The sequence below is a fragment of the Giraffa tippelskirchi genome, chromosome 4 (assembly GCF_054371585.1).
Source record: "Giraffa tippelskirchi isolate mGirTip1 chromosome 4, T2T-mGirTip1v1.2.pri, whole genome shotgun sequence".
Taxonomy (NCBI): domain Eukaryota; kingdom Metazoa; phylum Chordata; class Mammalia; order Artiodactyla; family Giraffidae; genus Giraffa; species Giraffa tippelskirchi.
In genome coordinates, this window is record NC_137278.1 from 56,354,258 (window position 1) to 56,369,999 (window position 15,742).

At 52.3% G+C, this 15,742-nt stretch overlaps 1 protein-coding gene across 1 annotated transcript in view; it reads left to right on the forward strand.

The window, feature by feature from the left end:
* The window catches only part of PAX8 (paired box 8), a 65,823-nt gene extending 55,897 nt beyond the window's left edge, over nt 1-9,926 (forward strand). The window contains exons 9-11 of the mRNA XM_081483556.1: nt 174-275; nt 7,234-7,320; nt 8,761-9,926. Of these exons, the coding sequence (XP_081339682.1) occupies nt 174-275; nt 7,234-7,320; nt 8,761-8,837 (266 nt within the window). The 3' untranslated portion in view covers nt 8,838-9,926. The remainder of the gene's footprint in view (nt 1-173; nt 276-7,233; nt 7,321-8,760) is intronic.
* Nucleotides 9,927-15,742: the final 5,816 nt, after the last annotated feature.

The following is a 15,742-nucleotide window of genomic DNA, read 5'->3' on the forward strand; positions in this document are numbered from 1 at the left end:
GAGAGGAGTTTGGGCTCAGAGAAGGAGAGGGGAGAGAGGAAGTGGGTCCAGAAAATGGCTTGGGAGAGAGTGGGAGTGGCAGAGGGCAGGCTTGTGGAGCCTCCCGGGAGCAAGACAGGAAGTACAGGAGCCCACAGGAGCCCGCCTGATAATGCTTTGCTGTATTTTTTCAGGGCGAGAGATGGTGGGCCCCACGCTGCCTGGATACCCACCCCACATCCCCACCAGTGGACAGGGCAGCTATGCCTCTTCTGCCATCGCAGGCATGGTGGCAGGTAAGGGGTGGGGCTGGGCAGGAGGGGAAACATTGTAAAGAGGAAGTGGTGGCCACAGGTGGAGCAAGAGGGTACAAGAGGTAGGGTGTGCCCCATGCATAGACTTTCCAAAGGACACTGAAGGATGGACCAAGGGACGCAGCTCCTTGTTAACACCTGGAGAAAAGACTCCAGTGCAGTCCTGGCCCCTTAACTCTCCCTCCAGCTCAGCCCCCTTCTTTCCAGAGGCTCCCTATTTCCCATCATGATGAAAAGGGAGAGGCTGAGACAGACTAACATTCAAATCGGAGCTCTGCTATTTCTTCCAGTGATTCAGTAAGCCTTCATAGAGAGTCCTCTGGGAGCCATCAGAACAATGGAGGTAAACCTAAGCCCAGCTCTTAAGAACCCCGTGGTCTCCCAGTTATTTACCTCTGATGAATCTTGGTTTACCCTTTCTGAAAAATATGAGTGTGTATGGTGTTGGTGATGATGGCGATGAAGATTGTTGAAATATATCCTTCTTCACACCTCACGTTCATTCAACCCTGCACAGTCAGGACCCACGGCTTGAGTATTCCAAAGGTACTAGAGTGTGAGATGACCAGGGAGTATGTCTCCATCATCACTTGGACAGTCCTGGAATCCTCCCCAACAATGCTGGGGGGTCTCTGTCTGACAGGATGATCATCACCCAGCAGTGACCTGAGGTATCAAGGTCTGGACAAGTGAGAACAATGGGCGTTTCTCTGGGTGCATCTCATTCTTTTAGGAACCCTACAGGGAGAACCTCAGAATGGATAGGGTGGAATAGAGCTATTTGTGTAGGGTCCCTGGTGACTCAGACGGTAAAGAATCTGCCTGCAATGCAGGAGACCTGGGTTCAATCCCTGCGTGGAGAAGGGAATGGCTACCCACTCCACTATTCTTGCCTGGAGAATTCCATGGACAGAGGAGCCTAGAGGGCTACAGTGCATAGGGTCACAAAGAGTCAGACCTGACCGAGCAACTGACACTTTCAGAGCCATTTGCACTGCCCAGAGAGGTCTGGGGTCTGAATCAGGGCACCTGTGACCCCCCCTTCTCTCCACCAGCCTACCTGCCTCTGACTCCAGAGACTCAAGGCTTTCACCCAGGCCTGCTTCCCCTCCCCCGCCGGCAAGGGTTATTCTTTACCAGCCACCCACTGTGGGCGCCCTGTGCGAGGCAGGTGGGCTGGGTGCTCCTGGGCAGAGGGAGGGGACGGGGGGAGTGAGGGAGGGAAGGAGGCTCTGGGCTCCCTGGGAACCCGCTGAGCTGGCACTTGTTGCTGCCTGGTTACCGTGGCGATGTGCTTAATGCAGCGTTGAAAATACAGAATACTGACTCCTCTCTCCCTCCTGGCCCCAGACTCCCTCCCTCCCTCCCTTCCTCTTCTGGAGCGTGAAATGAGATTGGTCAAGATAAAAAAGGAAAAGATTCGGTTATTTTTTTAAGAGTGTGGATAATGGGGCCTCTCAATCACAATCCCAGGCTCCAGTCGGTGCCCCCATCCCCCTTCCAACCTCTCCACCTTTCCCTGCCGCCTGCTTAAAGGAGGAGGAAGAGACAGAAAGCCCAAGGCTTTTCTCTTAATTATGAATCATTTCCCGGGGGCAGGCCCAGGGCACAGGGTTCCTGGGGCCCAGAGTCTGACCTGTGAGATAGCTGCAAGGCTTGGGCCTCTCATCAAAGTCCCCCAGGGTGTTTCTCTAAAGACCTCATCCTGAGTGGGTGTTGCAGAAAAAAAAATAATAATAACACAAGTACACTGTGGACTACAAGTGAATTCCAAGAGGGGGTTTGCCTGACAAGGTAGATGGGCACCCAGTAAGTTTCATGCAAATCAGTTTTTAGAAAATGCAATGTTATTTAAACACATTCCTAGGTTCCTAGTAACTCAGTGGTGCAAATGAATTCTTAAGGAATTTTTTTGGTAGAGAAAGTATTTGTTCATTTCTTACCAGTGGTTACAATCTCCTGATTGATTGAAGGGGGATTTCTTCCATTAAAATCAAATCTTCATTGAGCACCTACTGTGTGCTAGATAGATACAAAATGCTCTCAGCAAGGCATGCCAGTGACAGTCTTCAGTCAGTTGTAGAAGGACAGAAGAGATCATTTGTTTGCATTTTCTGGGTGCCTGGCCATTCATAGGTATAAGTTTATTTCTCATTGAATCCTCACCAAAAGACTGGGGAAGTCATATAATCTTAGGTTTATGTAGATAAGGAATCAAGCTTAGAAAAGCAAAGTGGTGTGCTCCGGGATCATAATCATCCTAAGTGGCTGGGTTGTTCAAACACTATTCTTTTGATTTTCAAATCTTGCGTTCTTTCTGCTATACCACGCTGCCTCCCATCATATCAGAAGTAATGACAGGAGCTATAAGAGAGCGACACAGGATTAAGACCAGGGCACAGATTTCTCTTGTCCATTCATCTTCTGTTTTCCCTTCTAATTGTTGTTGCTGTTCCTGCCCCGTTAATACTGTTAATGGCCATCTTATCGGTTTTGGAGCTGAACAACAACTCCAATAGATGGATACACCCATCTCTCTCTCCATTTTTCCATACATTCATCTTTTCACACATTTTCCCATATATCCATGCATATTCTTATCCATCCTTCTATCATTCAGTCTTCTATTCATCTTTCCTTTATCCATCCTTTCTTCCATCCATCTACCCATTTATTCATCCATCCATCCATTCATCTGTTCACCCATCTTTCCATTCATCCATCCATACTTCAATTCATTCATCCATTCTTCTATCAATTCAACCTTCTATTCGTCTTTTCTTCACCTATCCTTTCTCCCATCCATCCATTCATCTGTCTTCCACCATCCATCCATCCATCCTTCAGTTCATCTATTCAGACTTTTATCCCTCTATCCATTCTTCCATGCACCTTTTCATACATCTATCCTTTCTTTTATCCATTATCCATACTTCTATCATCCACCCTTTCAACCATACTTGCATCCTTCCCTCCATTTACCACTTTTCACTTAACAAATAGGAGTTGAGATTCTCTGGTGTGGGATGCAGTGACCAAGCCAGGTCCATCTATTTATGGAGCTTACAGCCTAACAGTGGAGAAAAAAATATAGTAAACAAGTCAATGAATGAATCAACAAGATAATTTCAGATAGCGATAAGCTCCGGTTCAGACAATAAAATGGGATGATGTAATAAAGAGCCACAGGGAGAGAAGATAACTACTTTAGATTGGGTGATCAGGAGAGGCCTCTCTGAGAAGGTGTTCAGAGTGGTCAGCCAAGTGATAAACTGGGGCAGACCATCCCCAGCCCAAAAGAACAGCAACTACAAAGGCCCCAAGGTAGGAACTAGTAGTGTAGCATCATCACACATGGGAAGAGTGTGAGTATAACTGAGAACAGCGAGTGAGTGGGAAAAGCACTACAGAATGAAGAGATATTGGTAGTTGGGGGGGAGGGGGCGGGTCAACTTTTAAGACTACCTAGGTCACTGGGAAATCAGATGGTAGACAGTCAGAAGAGGATGTCTAGAGACCAGTTAGGGGAGGGAAAATTGCAGTGGTTGATACAGGACATGACAGTGGCATGCGCCAGGGAAGTAGCAGGGGAGGAGGAGAAAAGAGACATTGAGGATGTAATGTATTTTGGTGGTGGAGCCAATAGCACATACTAGTGAACTGGCCATAGGGGTTTAATGACAGAGGAAATAAGGGTAAGTCCCTGTTTTGAGGTTTGGGAAAAGGCATGGGTGGTGGTGGCAAGTATATATAGGAGATTAGAAGAGGAAATGGTAGAGTATTTGGCATATGGAAGTCAAGGATTCTACTGGGCCATATTAGGATTAAGACACCTCCTAGATAACCGGTTTAATACATCAGTAGGCACATGGTGTATATCTGAAGTCAGGAAAGACTAGGGCATACATTTCAGCCATTTTGCAGAGCTGTTACTTACTGCAGGGTCACCAGAAAGAGGATGTGGATGGAAAATCACAGAAAGCTCACAAACCAAGCTCTGGAGTCCTTCAACATTTAGAGACAGCAGAGAAGGAACCAACAAGGCAGGCAAGAGAGCAGGAAAGGCCAGTGGGCTAGGTGGCAAACTAGGGGAATTGGTGCCATGAAACCCAAAGGCAGGGAGGGAGTGATGAACTGAATCAGAGTCAGCCAAGTGACCTTTGGAGTGATCGGGGTAGAGGCTGTAGGGATTTGAAGGGATCAGCGTTGGCCTGACTCGAGGAGGGATGAGGAGGTGAGGGCAGAGACCATGGAGCAGAGAATGGCTACAGAGAAATATGGGCCAAGAAGAGGATTTTTAAAAGAAAAAATTGCAGAGCCTGTTGGCTGGCTAGGGGAATGATGAATTGGAAAGGGAGATGTTGATGAAGAGTGAAGAGAAGGGATAAATTATGAGGGCCCAATCCATGGAAAGATGAGTGGGATAGGATGCAGAGCAAGGAGAATAGGTTGGCCTTTCCTGAGAGCAAGGACATTTCATCTGCTGTGGGTGAAGGTGGGTTGACAGACCTGATGGTGAGAGGATGCTGCACCTAGGGGTCTGCCCCCTCCTAAGCCCCATCCTCTCCTCCAGCTATGTGACCAAAGCACATAGGTACCCTGTAAGTGTGTGTTGGATAAATGAACAAGTGAGCTTGTGAGTGAATGCATGAATAAGTGACACAGTGAGGGGCAAATACATTGGATTTTCCACCTTTCTTCCTGTCCTTTGGAGCTGGCTGAGGTTGGCATTGGCTGGGGTAGGGTCAAGGCCTGAGAGCATTGCTAAGGTATAATTGGCTTTCTCCAAGGATACACTGAAACCATGGAGGTGTGGGGTACACCAGCAGTAAACAAAGCAGATCACATTGTGAATACAAGAAAGAGCACTGGAGTAGGCACTGGAGGCCAGGGTCCTAGCAGGTTCTTAGGGAACGTGTGGCCTGGGGCGAATGTCTTTTCCTCTCTGGGCAGCAGTTTCTTCATTTGTGAAACCAGTGGTTAGATGAGGTCATTTCTTAGTTTCTTTCTTTCTATTTTTAACCCCTTTGCTTTTTTTCCTCCCTCCTTTCTCTTCCATGTATTTGTTGTTCACCTGACCTGTGTTAGATTAATCCCTGCCCCTAATGTACTTCCTGTGTTACTGCCTGTAACTAATGCCCTGGACAAGGACCCAGAAACCTTCCTCTCCTTCAGGTTCTTCCTCCTCGCTTCCATTCCTCCTGTGCAATTGCCTACATCTCTGGCAGGAAAGCAGCCCCCACTGACCCCAACTCAGGCTTTAACACTGGTTGGATGACGGATGTGGGGCTCTGGTGAGCTTTATGGTGAAAACATAAATGCTGGCATTCCTTGCCTGCTTCTTCTGTTCCAAGAGTGGTGCCATAAGCATTTGATGCGTGTTATCGAATTGAATCCTCCCCACAACCCCATGAGATAGGGGCATTAATCTATCCCGTTTGACAGATGAGGCAACTAAGGCTCAGAGGGGCTCAGTGACTTGTCCAGGGTTGCACAGCTCGGAAGTGGGGCACAGAGATTTGGCTCCAGGCAGGCCAACTCCAGAGCCAGGCAGCTTCGAGCCCCACTCCCAGAGTCTGGGAATGAGTTCAGGAGCCAAAGAAGGCACTTGACTTGTAACAGCAGATGAGATTCTGGAAGGCGGTGTGGACATTCATTGGAGTTCAGGATTTGTGGGAACCTGGCTTTGTAGATGGAACTGTCTCCCAAGTGCATAAATGGATGATCTGGAATTTCGAGTGAAGACCTCTCAGGTCAACTTCTCCTCTGCCATTTCCCATCTGTGGGATTTGAGGCTAACTCCTTACTCATGGCGCACTCCAGTTTCCTCTTCTATAAATTGGCGTTATTGATGGACGCCTCTCAGTTGTGAGAATAAAGGGGCATCGAGTGTGGGAAAGTGCTTTGCCAACCTCAAGCTCTGTCTGAGTTCCAACAGTAATTGCGGTGGTCTGCTTTGCTATTTAAGGGAATTCTTAAGTCGTTTCTTAAGTAAGTAATTCTAGTGAGGCCAAGAATCCACTCACAGAAACAGGTGATCTGATTTGCTTTGTGTAAGTCGTGTGCTGAGTTTTCTTCAAGTGGCAGGTTTGAGATGGGACAAGAGTCTCTTCAGAGGAAGTCTCAGGACACACATGCTCTCCAGGCCCCTCCCCTCTTCTGCCTTTCATCCTCTGCACCCATCCCCAACCACACACACTCACACACACACACACACTCTCACACACACACACTCTCCTCCCTAACAAAGCATATTGAAGGAGGCTACAAACAACCCTCCTGCCAATACAGGAGACATGGGTTGGGAAGATCCCCTGCGGAAAGAAACAGCAACCTTCTCCAGTATTCTTGCCTGGAAAATCCTATGGACAGAGAAGCCTGGCAGGCTGCAGTCCATGGGGTCGCAAGAGTCAGACACGACCTAGTGATTAAACAACAACAGCACAGTTTACACTCCTTGAGTCCTTCCTTGACCACTAACCTCTCTCACTCACATTGACCCCTCCTGGAAAGACCTTTCTACAGAAGGTCCAGGCAGCAGCAGAAATAGTTAGAACCTGGAACCTGGAGTCACAGCACAGCTTTCAAACTCCACCAAACCCTGCAGCTGTGTGAACTACAGATCCCCAAGACTTTGTTTCCTATCTGGAAAATGGGCATCATAATAACATCTACCTCCTGGGGTTCCTGTGAGAGCTGATTGCGTCAGGGCGGTACCCCCAGTCCCTTATGGAAAAGGCACTGCCCCTCAAAGGAATGCAGACAGAGGGGCCTCCAAAGGGCTCTTGCAGGAGTCTCCTGAGCTCCCACTGTCCCTGCCCTGGCCCCACCTGGCCCCCAGGGCTCGCTCTGTGTCCACCCTGCAGACCCTCATCCCCCAGCCCCAGCCCTCAGGCCCTGCATCCACCTCATGGGTCCCTCACCTGTGTGCCTCCCACAGGAAGCGAATACTCTGGCAACGCCTACAGCCACACCCCCTACTCCTCCTACAGCGAGGCCTGGCGCTTCCCCAACTCCAGCTTACTGAGTAAGTTGCCTCTGGGGCCGTCCCAGGCCCTCCACTGTGCAGGGTGGGTGGGAGTGCTAGGTTGGACCAAAGTGGTCTGAGAGCTGGGAATCCCCATTTTGATGCAGGGCCTGGAGAGACAGATGTTATCCATAATCCGAGCAGATCAGGGAAGGGCAGGGTACCAAGTTGTCTGGGGGGAGAGGCGGAGGGGAGACTTCTGGGCATCATTCACTTCTCTATCCTGAGGCCATGTCTGTGAAATCTTTGTTTTGTGTAAGATTCAGGGCTCAGGCTTTGGGAGGGTGGGGGTGGAGGGGACATCTCCACAGGATGGACAGGCTAAGAAAGTTCCACAGGGAGGGCACATCTCTATGCCCCTCCACATCTTGGAGGGTGCCTAGGGGAGTGCCAGCAACCCTCCTGCTGGGGAGTGTGCTGATTGCAAACAGTGCCATCCTGTCCCTCTTATTAACCATCTAAGTGGCTCTAAAATACTCATGATTCAGCCCCAAAGCCCTTACACAGAGACCCTCTGTTCTACCACATTCCTGATACTTGGCTTGAGATGTGGACAGCAGCCTTCAGGATGGAGGTCCAGATAATGAACTGGACTACAGGGCTTCTCATCAGCCCCTCTCCCCCTGGGCTGGGATTGGGTTGAGAAACCAAGGAGATCAGGAAACCAAGCCCCATGAATGAATGTGAGGGATCCCACTGGAGTCTCCATGAAGGGGTGACCTGGAGGGTCTGGGAGCAAACCTGAGCCCTGTAGAAGCCGCAGCGCAGTGCAGCTGACCCCAAGGGTCTCCATTCCCAAGACCCCCCCCCTCCTCCTGTTACCTCCTCATGTTCCAGGAATGACTAGGAGGCTGACTGACTTGGGCTCTGTCTGCCATGTGAGTTCAAGCCACCCTTATGTCCAGTTTAGCTTGGAAAGATGAGGGCATAGAGATGTGCCCTCCCCATGGAACTTCCGCAGGCTGTCCATCCTGTGGGTGTGCAGAGCAGCCTGGAGGAGGCTCTCAAATCCACATATCCCTTGAGCAGTCACCTTTCCATCCCCCCTGGTTCCTAAGATCCTCTGATCTTGTGCCTTTTGGGCAAGGCCGGGGAACACCCCAGCAATCCCCAGTCAGTACTTGATTCTTCAGGGCTGCAAGTCATAACTTCTCTTTCTTGCCCTCTCTCAATGCAAGGGTGCTGAAGGTCAAAGGAATCATGGGGAGGGGAGGGGCAAGAAGCCACTGTTCTCCTTCTGGCCAGAAACTCAAAGGTGAGGCCAGAGAAGGAGGAAATAAGGGCCAGAGAGGAGTTAATCTTTGATGATCAGATAGGCCAGAGGGATCAATGATTAACTCACGCTGTCTTAAAGGTTAGCAGAGGCAGGGGGAGGCTATGGTGCAGTTTTTTTCTTCTGACCGGCAGTGTTGTTGTTCTTTTTTTTTTGAACTTGTCCAGGTTCCCCATATTATTACAGTTCCACATCAAGGCCGAGCGCGCCGCCCACCACCGCCACGGCCTTTGACCATCTGTAGTTGCCATGGGGACAGTGGGAGCAACCGAGCCATGGGAGGACTCAGCCTGGGACAGGCCCCCGAGAGTCACACAAAGGAATCTTTATTTATTACATGAAAAATAACCACAAATCCAGCATTGCGGCTCCCTCCCTGTGTGGTTGATTCAGTGAACCATGAGAGACAGGACGATGGTGGAGGAGACGCCACTGGTCCTCCGGGACTCCTTAATGACGGACAAGAGTCCCAGGGGGACAGACTGTCCCATTCCAAAGAGACAGAATCGGAGGAGAAATGTGGAGAAGAGGGCTGGAGAGGGATGGCCGTTGGGGCCCACAACCGGCTTGGGGGCACACAGAGGCGCCTCTGTGGCTCCATTGTCGACACGCTCTAGCGGCCATGGGCTGTGAGCACTGCCGCCCAGCCCGCAGCCACAGTGGGTGCGAAGGCTCACCCCACTGCCACCCTGAGAGGCACCGCCTTCTCTACTACACAGCTTGCTTGGCTCTTCCTGCTCATCCCTCCTGGTCATGGGCTCAACCTTGGGTCCAGCCAACCAGGAGCTCCACCCGGTGGTCAAGGTGGTCAGCCGCCTGCCTTCCCCTTACCTGCTGCTGTGAATGTACCAGTTCCATCCCAGGGGCTGCCCAGCTGCAGAGGATCCACCCCTCTCCTTGGCAGCCAGACCAGCCCATTACAGCTGGAGACAGACATTCCAAAGCACCCCTCCCACCCCGCCCCGGGCTCCCGGGGCGGGGGGTGGGGGGGTGGGGGTGGGGTGAAGTGCAGCCCTGCCCAGAGTAGAACCAGGCACGTAACTGGGGACCCCGCCTCCTGCTCCCAACAGCCCTGCCAAACCCACAGCTACCGACAGACCCTGACACAACACCCCCCACAGTTCCCTCTCTGGGCCCCATAGCTCCCGCCGCCCCCTCCCTCGCACCAGGCCTGACTGTAAATACTGTAAATGAGCCTCAGCTTAAGTCAAACTACCCCTTTCCTCTCAGTGTTGTTTCCCTGCCACGTCCGGCTTCTCTCCTTGACGCTTCTTTCTTTTTTAAAAGACAACCCACCATTGCCATATGACTCAATAAACCATTGCTCTTGGTCTCTGGCTTTGGGGTTGACTGGGTAGGAGACACCCTGGGACAGGGTTTTCTCCAAAAAACCTCAGAGCCCAGCAGCCAATGAACTCGTATTGGGGCTGCGTGTTGAAAGGACCACTATTGTCCGGGAGAACCCTGACTTAGCATTCGCCCTCTGTTCCAGGGAGATGTTCGACGCCAGGCACACCACGTACCCCAAGCTTTGATTGTTCCATCTCTGAGTCAATGGGAACAGAAAATAAGCATGTGGCCTGGTGCCCGACCAATCACAGACTCACCACAGGTGGTGGCCGCTGTTACTTACAGGAAGCCAAAGAATCAGCCAGGAAGGCTGGTGACAGATCCAGGAACAGCTCCACACGGGAGCCTGCATAAACAGCTCTTAGGATCCCTGAGGTGTGAGAGGAGGGAAGGGAGAAGACAGTTATTGGGCTCAGCTGCCTGGGAAAGTGCTGAGAGTGTCAGTTGCTCAGTCTTAACCAACTCTTTGTGATCCCATGGGCTGTAGCCTGCCAGGCTCCCCTGTCTGTGGTACTCTCCAGGCAAGCATACTGGAGTGGGTTGCCATTCCCTTCTCCAGGAGATCTTCCCGACCCAGGGATCGAACCAGGGTCTCCTGCAGTGCAGGGACATTCTTTACCATCTGAGCCACCAGGAGCTGCATGGAATCCTCACATAAATGAACCTGGGATTCGCCCTATTTTACATACGGAGAAACTGAGGCTCAGAAAATAATGAAATAACTTGCCTGAGGCAAGAAGTGGTAGGTTGCATCAAAACCTCTTACCTTAAGTCCAGCACTTCGGCTCAGCACCACGGGCACTCATCAGGGATACCAGGGGTTCTAGACCCAAGGGAGATCCTGGGACTGCCCCTGAGAGTCTAATATCTTTTGGCTTGGTTCCTAAGTATTGGATTGGCCAAACCGAGTGAACTTTTGGGCCAACCCAATATTTGGCAATATCGTAGAACTCCCCAGGTGGCGCTAGTGGTAAAGCGCTTGCCTGCCAATGCAGGAGATGTAAGAGACTTGAGTTGGATCCCAGGGAAGATCTCCTGGAGGTATTAATGGAAATCCTCTCCAGTATTCTTGCCTGGAGAACCCCATGGACAGAGGAGCCTGGCGGGCTACAGTCCATAGGGTCGCAAAGAGTTGGACATTACTCAAGTGACTGCACGCAAAGTATTTGGCAAGACTGGGTATTCAAGAAGCCGGGGCCAGGAAGGGGTGAGGGAGTTACTGTGGAGACTTAGAACAACCCTCTTCTGTGAAATTCCACAGAACAAGGTGGGAAATACAATGGTGACTGCAAGGGCTGGCTGGCTCTGTCCCCAAGAGGATGCTCGTCCCACCAGTGGCTGCCTGGTGTCTGTGTGGACCCTCTTCATGAAGGACCCAGCTGGAGCGGGGCCAGGGGTGGGGGGTAGGATGCCAAGGACAATGCTGACAGCTGGGCAAACAGCACCTGGGGCTGAGTCTGATGGAGGAAGGGATTCCTCAACAACCCCTCATCCCCAGGGACTCTCAGGCTGGGAGGGCAGAGACTCTGACCCCCTTGGTTCTCTCAACGAAGAGGCCAGGAGTGCTCACTGAGGATAGCACGCACCAGCCGGACCCTCCCACGAAGAAAGCCGGTCCCTGTGTCTTCCTTGTGGATCTGAGAAGAGGCTCGTTCTTCAATAACAGGACTTCCCTCTAGCCTCGAGCATGGCAGCAGAATTGAATCCCATTATATCTGAGGCTCTTCATGATCCCAAACCTCTGGGTTCCTGAGCTCCCCAAGATGGTCCTGACCCAGGAACCACCTTGAGTTGCTCGGTGCCCCAAGGAGTCTGCAGAGCGACCCTTTCTATTCATACTCAAACCCTTTCTGGGAACACTGGTGCCATGGCAGCCTCTCTAAGCCCCGAATGACAGAGGAACTTGGTGGTGGTTTTGCTGGGTGACAGTGGCTCAACTCTCCCCTTTCTTCTCAGAGGTGAGCTGAGCCTCCCAGGATGCTGCTCAGAGCAGGTGTCCGTGGGCGTGTGGCATGGCTCAAGTGCAGCGAGTCCCAGCCAGTACCTCTCCAGACATTGTGTCCATGGTCAAACCCAAGGGCTTAGAAAATATAGCTATCTACATGTCAGGGTCTTCTCTGGTGACTCAGATGGTAAAGACTCTGCCTGCAATGCACACAGGAGACCCTGGAGACCCTTGTTTGATCCTTGGGTCGGAAAGATCCCCTGAAGAAGGAAATGGCAACCCACTCCAGTATTCTTACCTGGAGAATCCCATGGACAGAGGAGCCTGGTGGGCTACGATCCACAGGGTTGCAAAGAGACACGACTGAGTGTGTGCATGTGCACACACTTGCTGGGGGAGAAAGATGATCTGAGGTGCCCTGTCTTCGGGGGTGGTGTTGGGATAAGTCGGGGAGGTACATGACAGGGCCGTGGTGAAGAAGGAGCATGAAGACAAGGATGGGAGGAAAGGGGCGTGGCCACAGAGGATCAGGTTGGGGCGTGTGGGAAGCATCTGTAGGCAGCTGGTGGGAAGTAGGGGAGGGGTGGTCTACTCTGTAGCAGAGTCGGGGCCTCCAGTTTCTCTGAATATCTGGACCTGGGCAGAGAGAGCCCAGCCTTACCACCCCCCGCCCCATCCCCAGCCTGCACTGTGCCTTGGAACCAGCCCTTTCACTACTTAGGTGGAGAGGACTCCTCGGCTTTCCAGGCTGCTCTCCCTGGTCTGTCATCCTCGCCCTCCAGCACCCTCTGTACCGTCCCAGCGCACACGAGCCCAGCCCAGGGTACCTGGAGCTCGGGGGTCAGTGTGGGCCAGGCAGCCCCTGCATGTGGGTGGGTTTCCTGCTGGGAGTTTCCTGCTGGGAGACAGAGCAGTTAGGGTGGAGCAGAACCCATCTGTCTAAGGGGGGCTGGAGCTGCTGTGACCCTCTGGTTCCTGCCCCATGGCCTGGGGGGTGAGGGGCAGGTGGGAGTCCTGCTCCAAGGCCAGCCTCCAGGCTGGTTCCAAGCCCTCCTGTCACTTCTTTAATATTGTTGGCATTATTGTTTAGTCGCTCAGTCGTGTCCGACTCTTTTTCGACCCGATGGACCACTTTTGTCTCGGATTCTGAACATTGGCTTCATTTCTCACTTGGGGAAACTGGGAGCAAGAGGTGCCTGGATTTTTCAAGGTTATTCAGAGGAGTTGAGGCTACTGCCTGAACCCTAATCTGAGGCTGAATCTGCATCCTAATCTAAGGTCTTGAATAGCAGGGTGTGGCCAGGGTTCTGCAGAGACCTCAGGCTCCCGTCGCTCTGTGGCGAGGGTCCAGAGTTTCATGGCCACTTGGAGCACTGCCATACACACCCAACGTGGGGACAGTCCTGGATTAAGGACCCAGAGGTTAGCCTGCGGGTGGGGAAGGAGTGCTGGGGCCGGAGGAGAATGCCAACTGAGCCTCCATCCTCGGCCCTAAGTCTCCCCCAGGCCTCCCCTCAGCAGCCCTCCTCCAGCTTTTAGGATCATAAAGCATCTCTGCCTGCAAGGGATCTTATGGTTCCTCTGTCCCAGCTTGTGTGTTACCCGCAGACACAGAGTGACCAGCCACGCTGCCCACAGCTGTGATGATAGTGAAAGCATCTCGTCCCACAAGGGCCGCCTCCTCTCTCTACCCGCCTCATCTCTTTCTCCTTCCTTTTCTCACCTCTTCTAGTTTCCTGTTCCAGTCCCTCTTCTGCGGGAGTCCAAAGCAATTATTCCTTTGCAAGACCTTTTGTGTCTCCAGTGAATATTTGTGAGGACTTAGAGGTCCCGCGTCTGCTCAGAAAATGCTGCAAGCATTTTCCTCCCTCCCTTCTTCCCTTCTGGTTTGTTTCTCTTCTCTACTCTCTCCTCTTCCTCTAGTTCTGGGGGCACTCGGGATACAGATGCTGGAGGTCTTTATCTCCTGATGGCAGATACTGATTCCCTACTGCTCCCAGCTCGCACGCACACGTGCACACACACACACATGCCACCAGCAGCCCCACCTCCACATCTCTAAGCGCCTCAAGCAAAACCAGGTGCCTGGCTTCCTGGATGAACCTGGAGGAAGCAGGCAAGACTAGTCCCCTCCTGGCCAGCATCCTCCCTGAGTATCACCCTTTCTCCTTTTCTCACTGAGCGGCAAAGGCTAAACCTCAGGTGCCAAGGGGCTGCCCTGAGACTTAGGGTGAGGGCTGGGTCTGGCAGGGTGTGGGGCTTTGTTTTGGGGGGAGAAGAGAAGCTGGAGCCCAGCTCTTTCACATCTGTGCCCGGTGGCAGCTGGCCAGGCTGGGGAGTGAAGCGCTGCCTCTGGCTCTCCCAGGGAAATGTGATTTCCCCTTGAGTGAAGCGGACTGTGCAGTGTGGAAATTGGCTCTTTTCTGAGCGAGTGGAGGCTGTTCTGGAGTGGGGGGCGGGCTGGGGCCCGCGGGAGGCCGCGCTGGCCCCCGGAGTGAGCCGGGAGCAGCCATGTGCTGAGAACTCATTAGGGATAAATCACACTAGTACCAGCGTGAAGCCAACACCCTCCCCCCACCGTGCCTCCTGGTCCCCCCTCGTCTCAGACTCCCCCTCTTTCCCTCCTCCTCCTCCCTAGCCAAGGCATCCTCCCCCATGTAAGGGGAGCCCAGGCCCACACGCGTGTGTGCACACACAGCTCCGCCTGCTGCCTCAAATCCAAGGGCCCATCCTTGAATGAGAGCCATGTTCATTTACAAATAACTCTTTTTGTTTGTTTTAGATGTGTTTGCTTTTTTGCCAGGAGGGGGGCATTAGTCACATCACTAACAGCCCAGGCCTGGGAACTCACATTCCCCTCCACTGCATCCCTCCATGGAGCCCCGATTCTTATGTCCTGCTCCTGCTTCCCAGGGAGTCCTGAGTAGAGGCCCCCAGCTGTGGGCAACATTGGTTCACCCCCTATACATGCTCTGGGGAGAGGTGGTGGTTGTGATTTAGTTGCTAAATCATGTTTGATTCTTGCGACCCCATGGACTGTAGCCTGCCAGGCTCCTCTGTCCATGGGATTTTCCAGGCAAAAATACTGGAGTGGGTTGCCATTTCCTTCTCTAGGGGATCTTCCCGACCCAGGGATCAAACCCACATTTCCTGTATCTCCTGCATTGCAGGTGGATACTTTTTACCACTGAGCCACCTGGGGAGCCCCTGGGAAGAGGAGCGCACCCCATTGGTCCTAGCCCGGATAGAGTCCCCCAATCCAGTCACACACCCACCAGGGGACATTGCTTTGGGAAAGATGCTAGCCATAAATGGATGCCCTTGGCCTGAATGAAAATTTATTTCTTCATCAAAGCAAAGAAGGAAAAGAGAGTAAAAAAGGAGGAGGGCTTCCTAGGTGGCTCAGCAGTAAAGCATCTGTTTGCCAATGCAGGAGATGCAGGTTTGATCCCTGATCCAGGAAGATCCCCTGGAGAAGGAAATGGCAACCCACTCCAGTATTCTTGTCTGGGAAATCCCATGGACAGAGGAGCCTGGCGGGCTACAGTCCACGGGGTAGCAAAGAGTCGGATGTGGCTGAGCACACACGCTAAAAAGAAGGAAGCGAGTAAGGCCTCTTGACCTTGACGAGAACTGAGGCTTTACCTGTTGAAATTACAACCACGTCCTCCCCAGAACCACCCTCTTTGCTGATGACGAGAGAAAAGGCCTAGTCACCAGCTATTTTAGGGGCTGAGGTTGTGGTGTCACCGGAGCTGTTAGTTATGGTCATCTGTTTACCCCCTGGGAGACGGCGTTGCTGCAGAGTCCAGGCGTGGGTGTGGGGCTCTGTCCCCACCCCATCACCTCCTGGG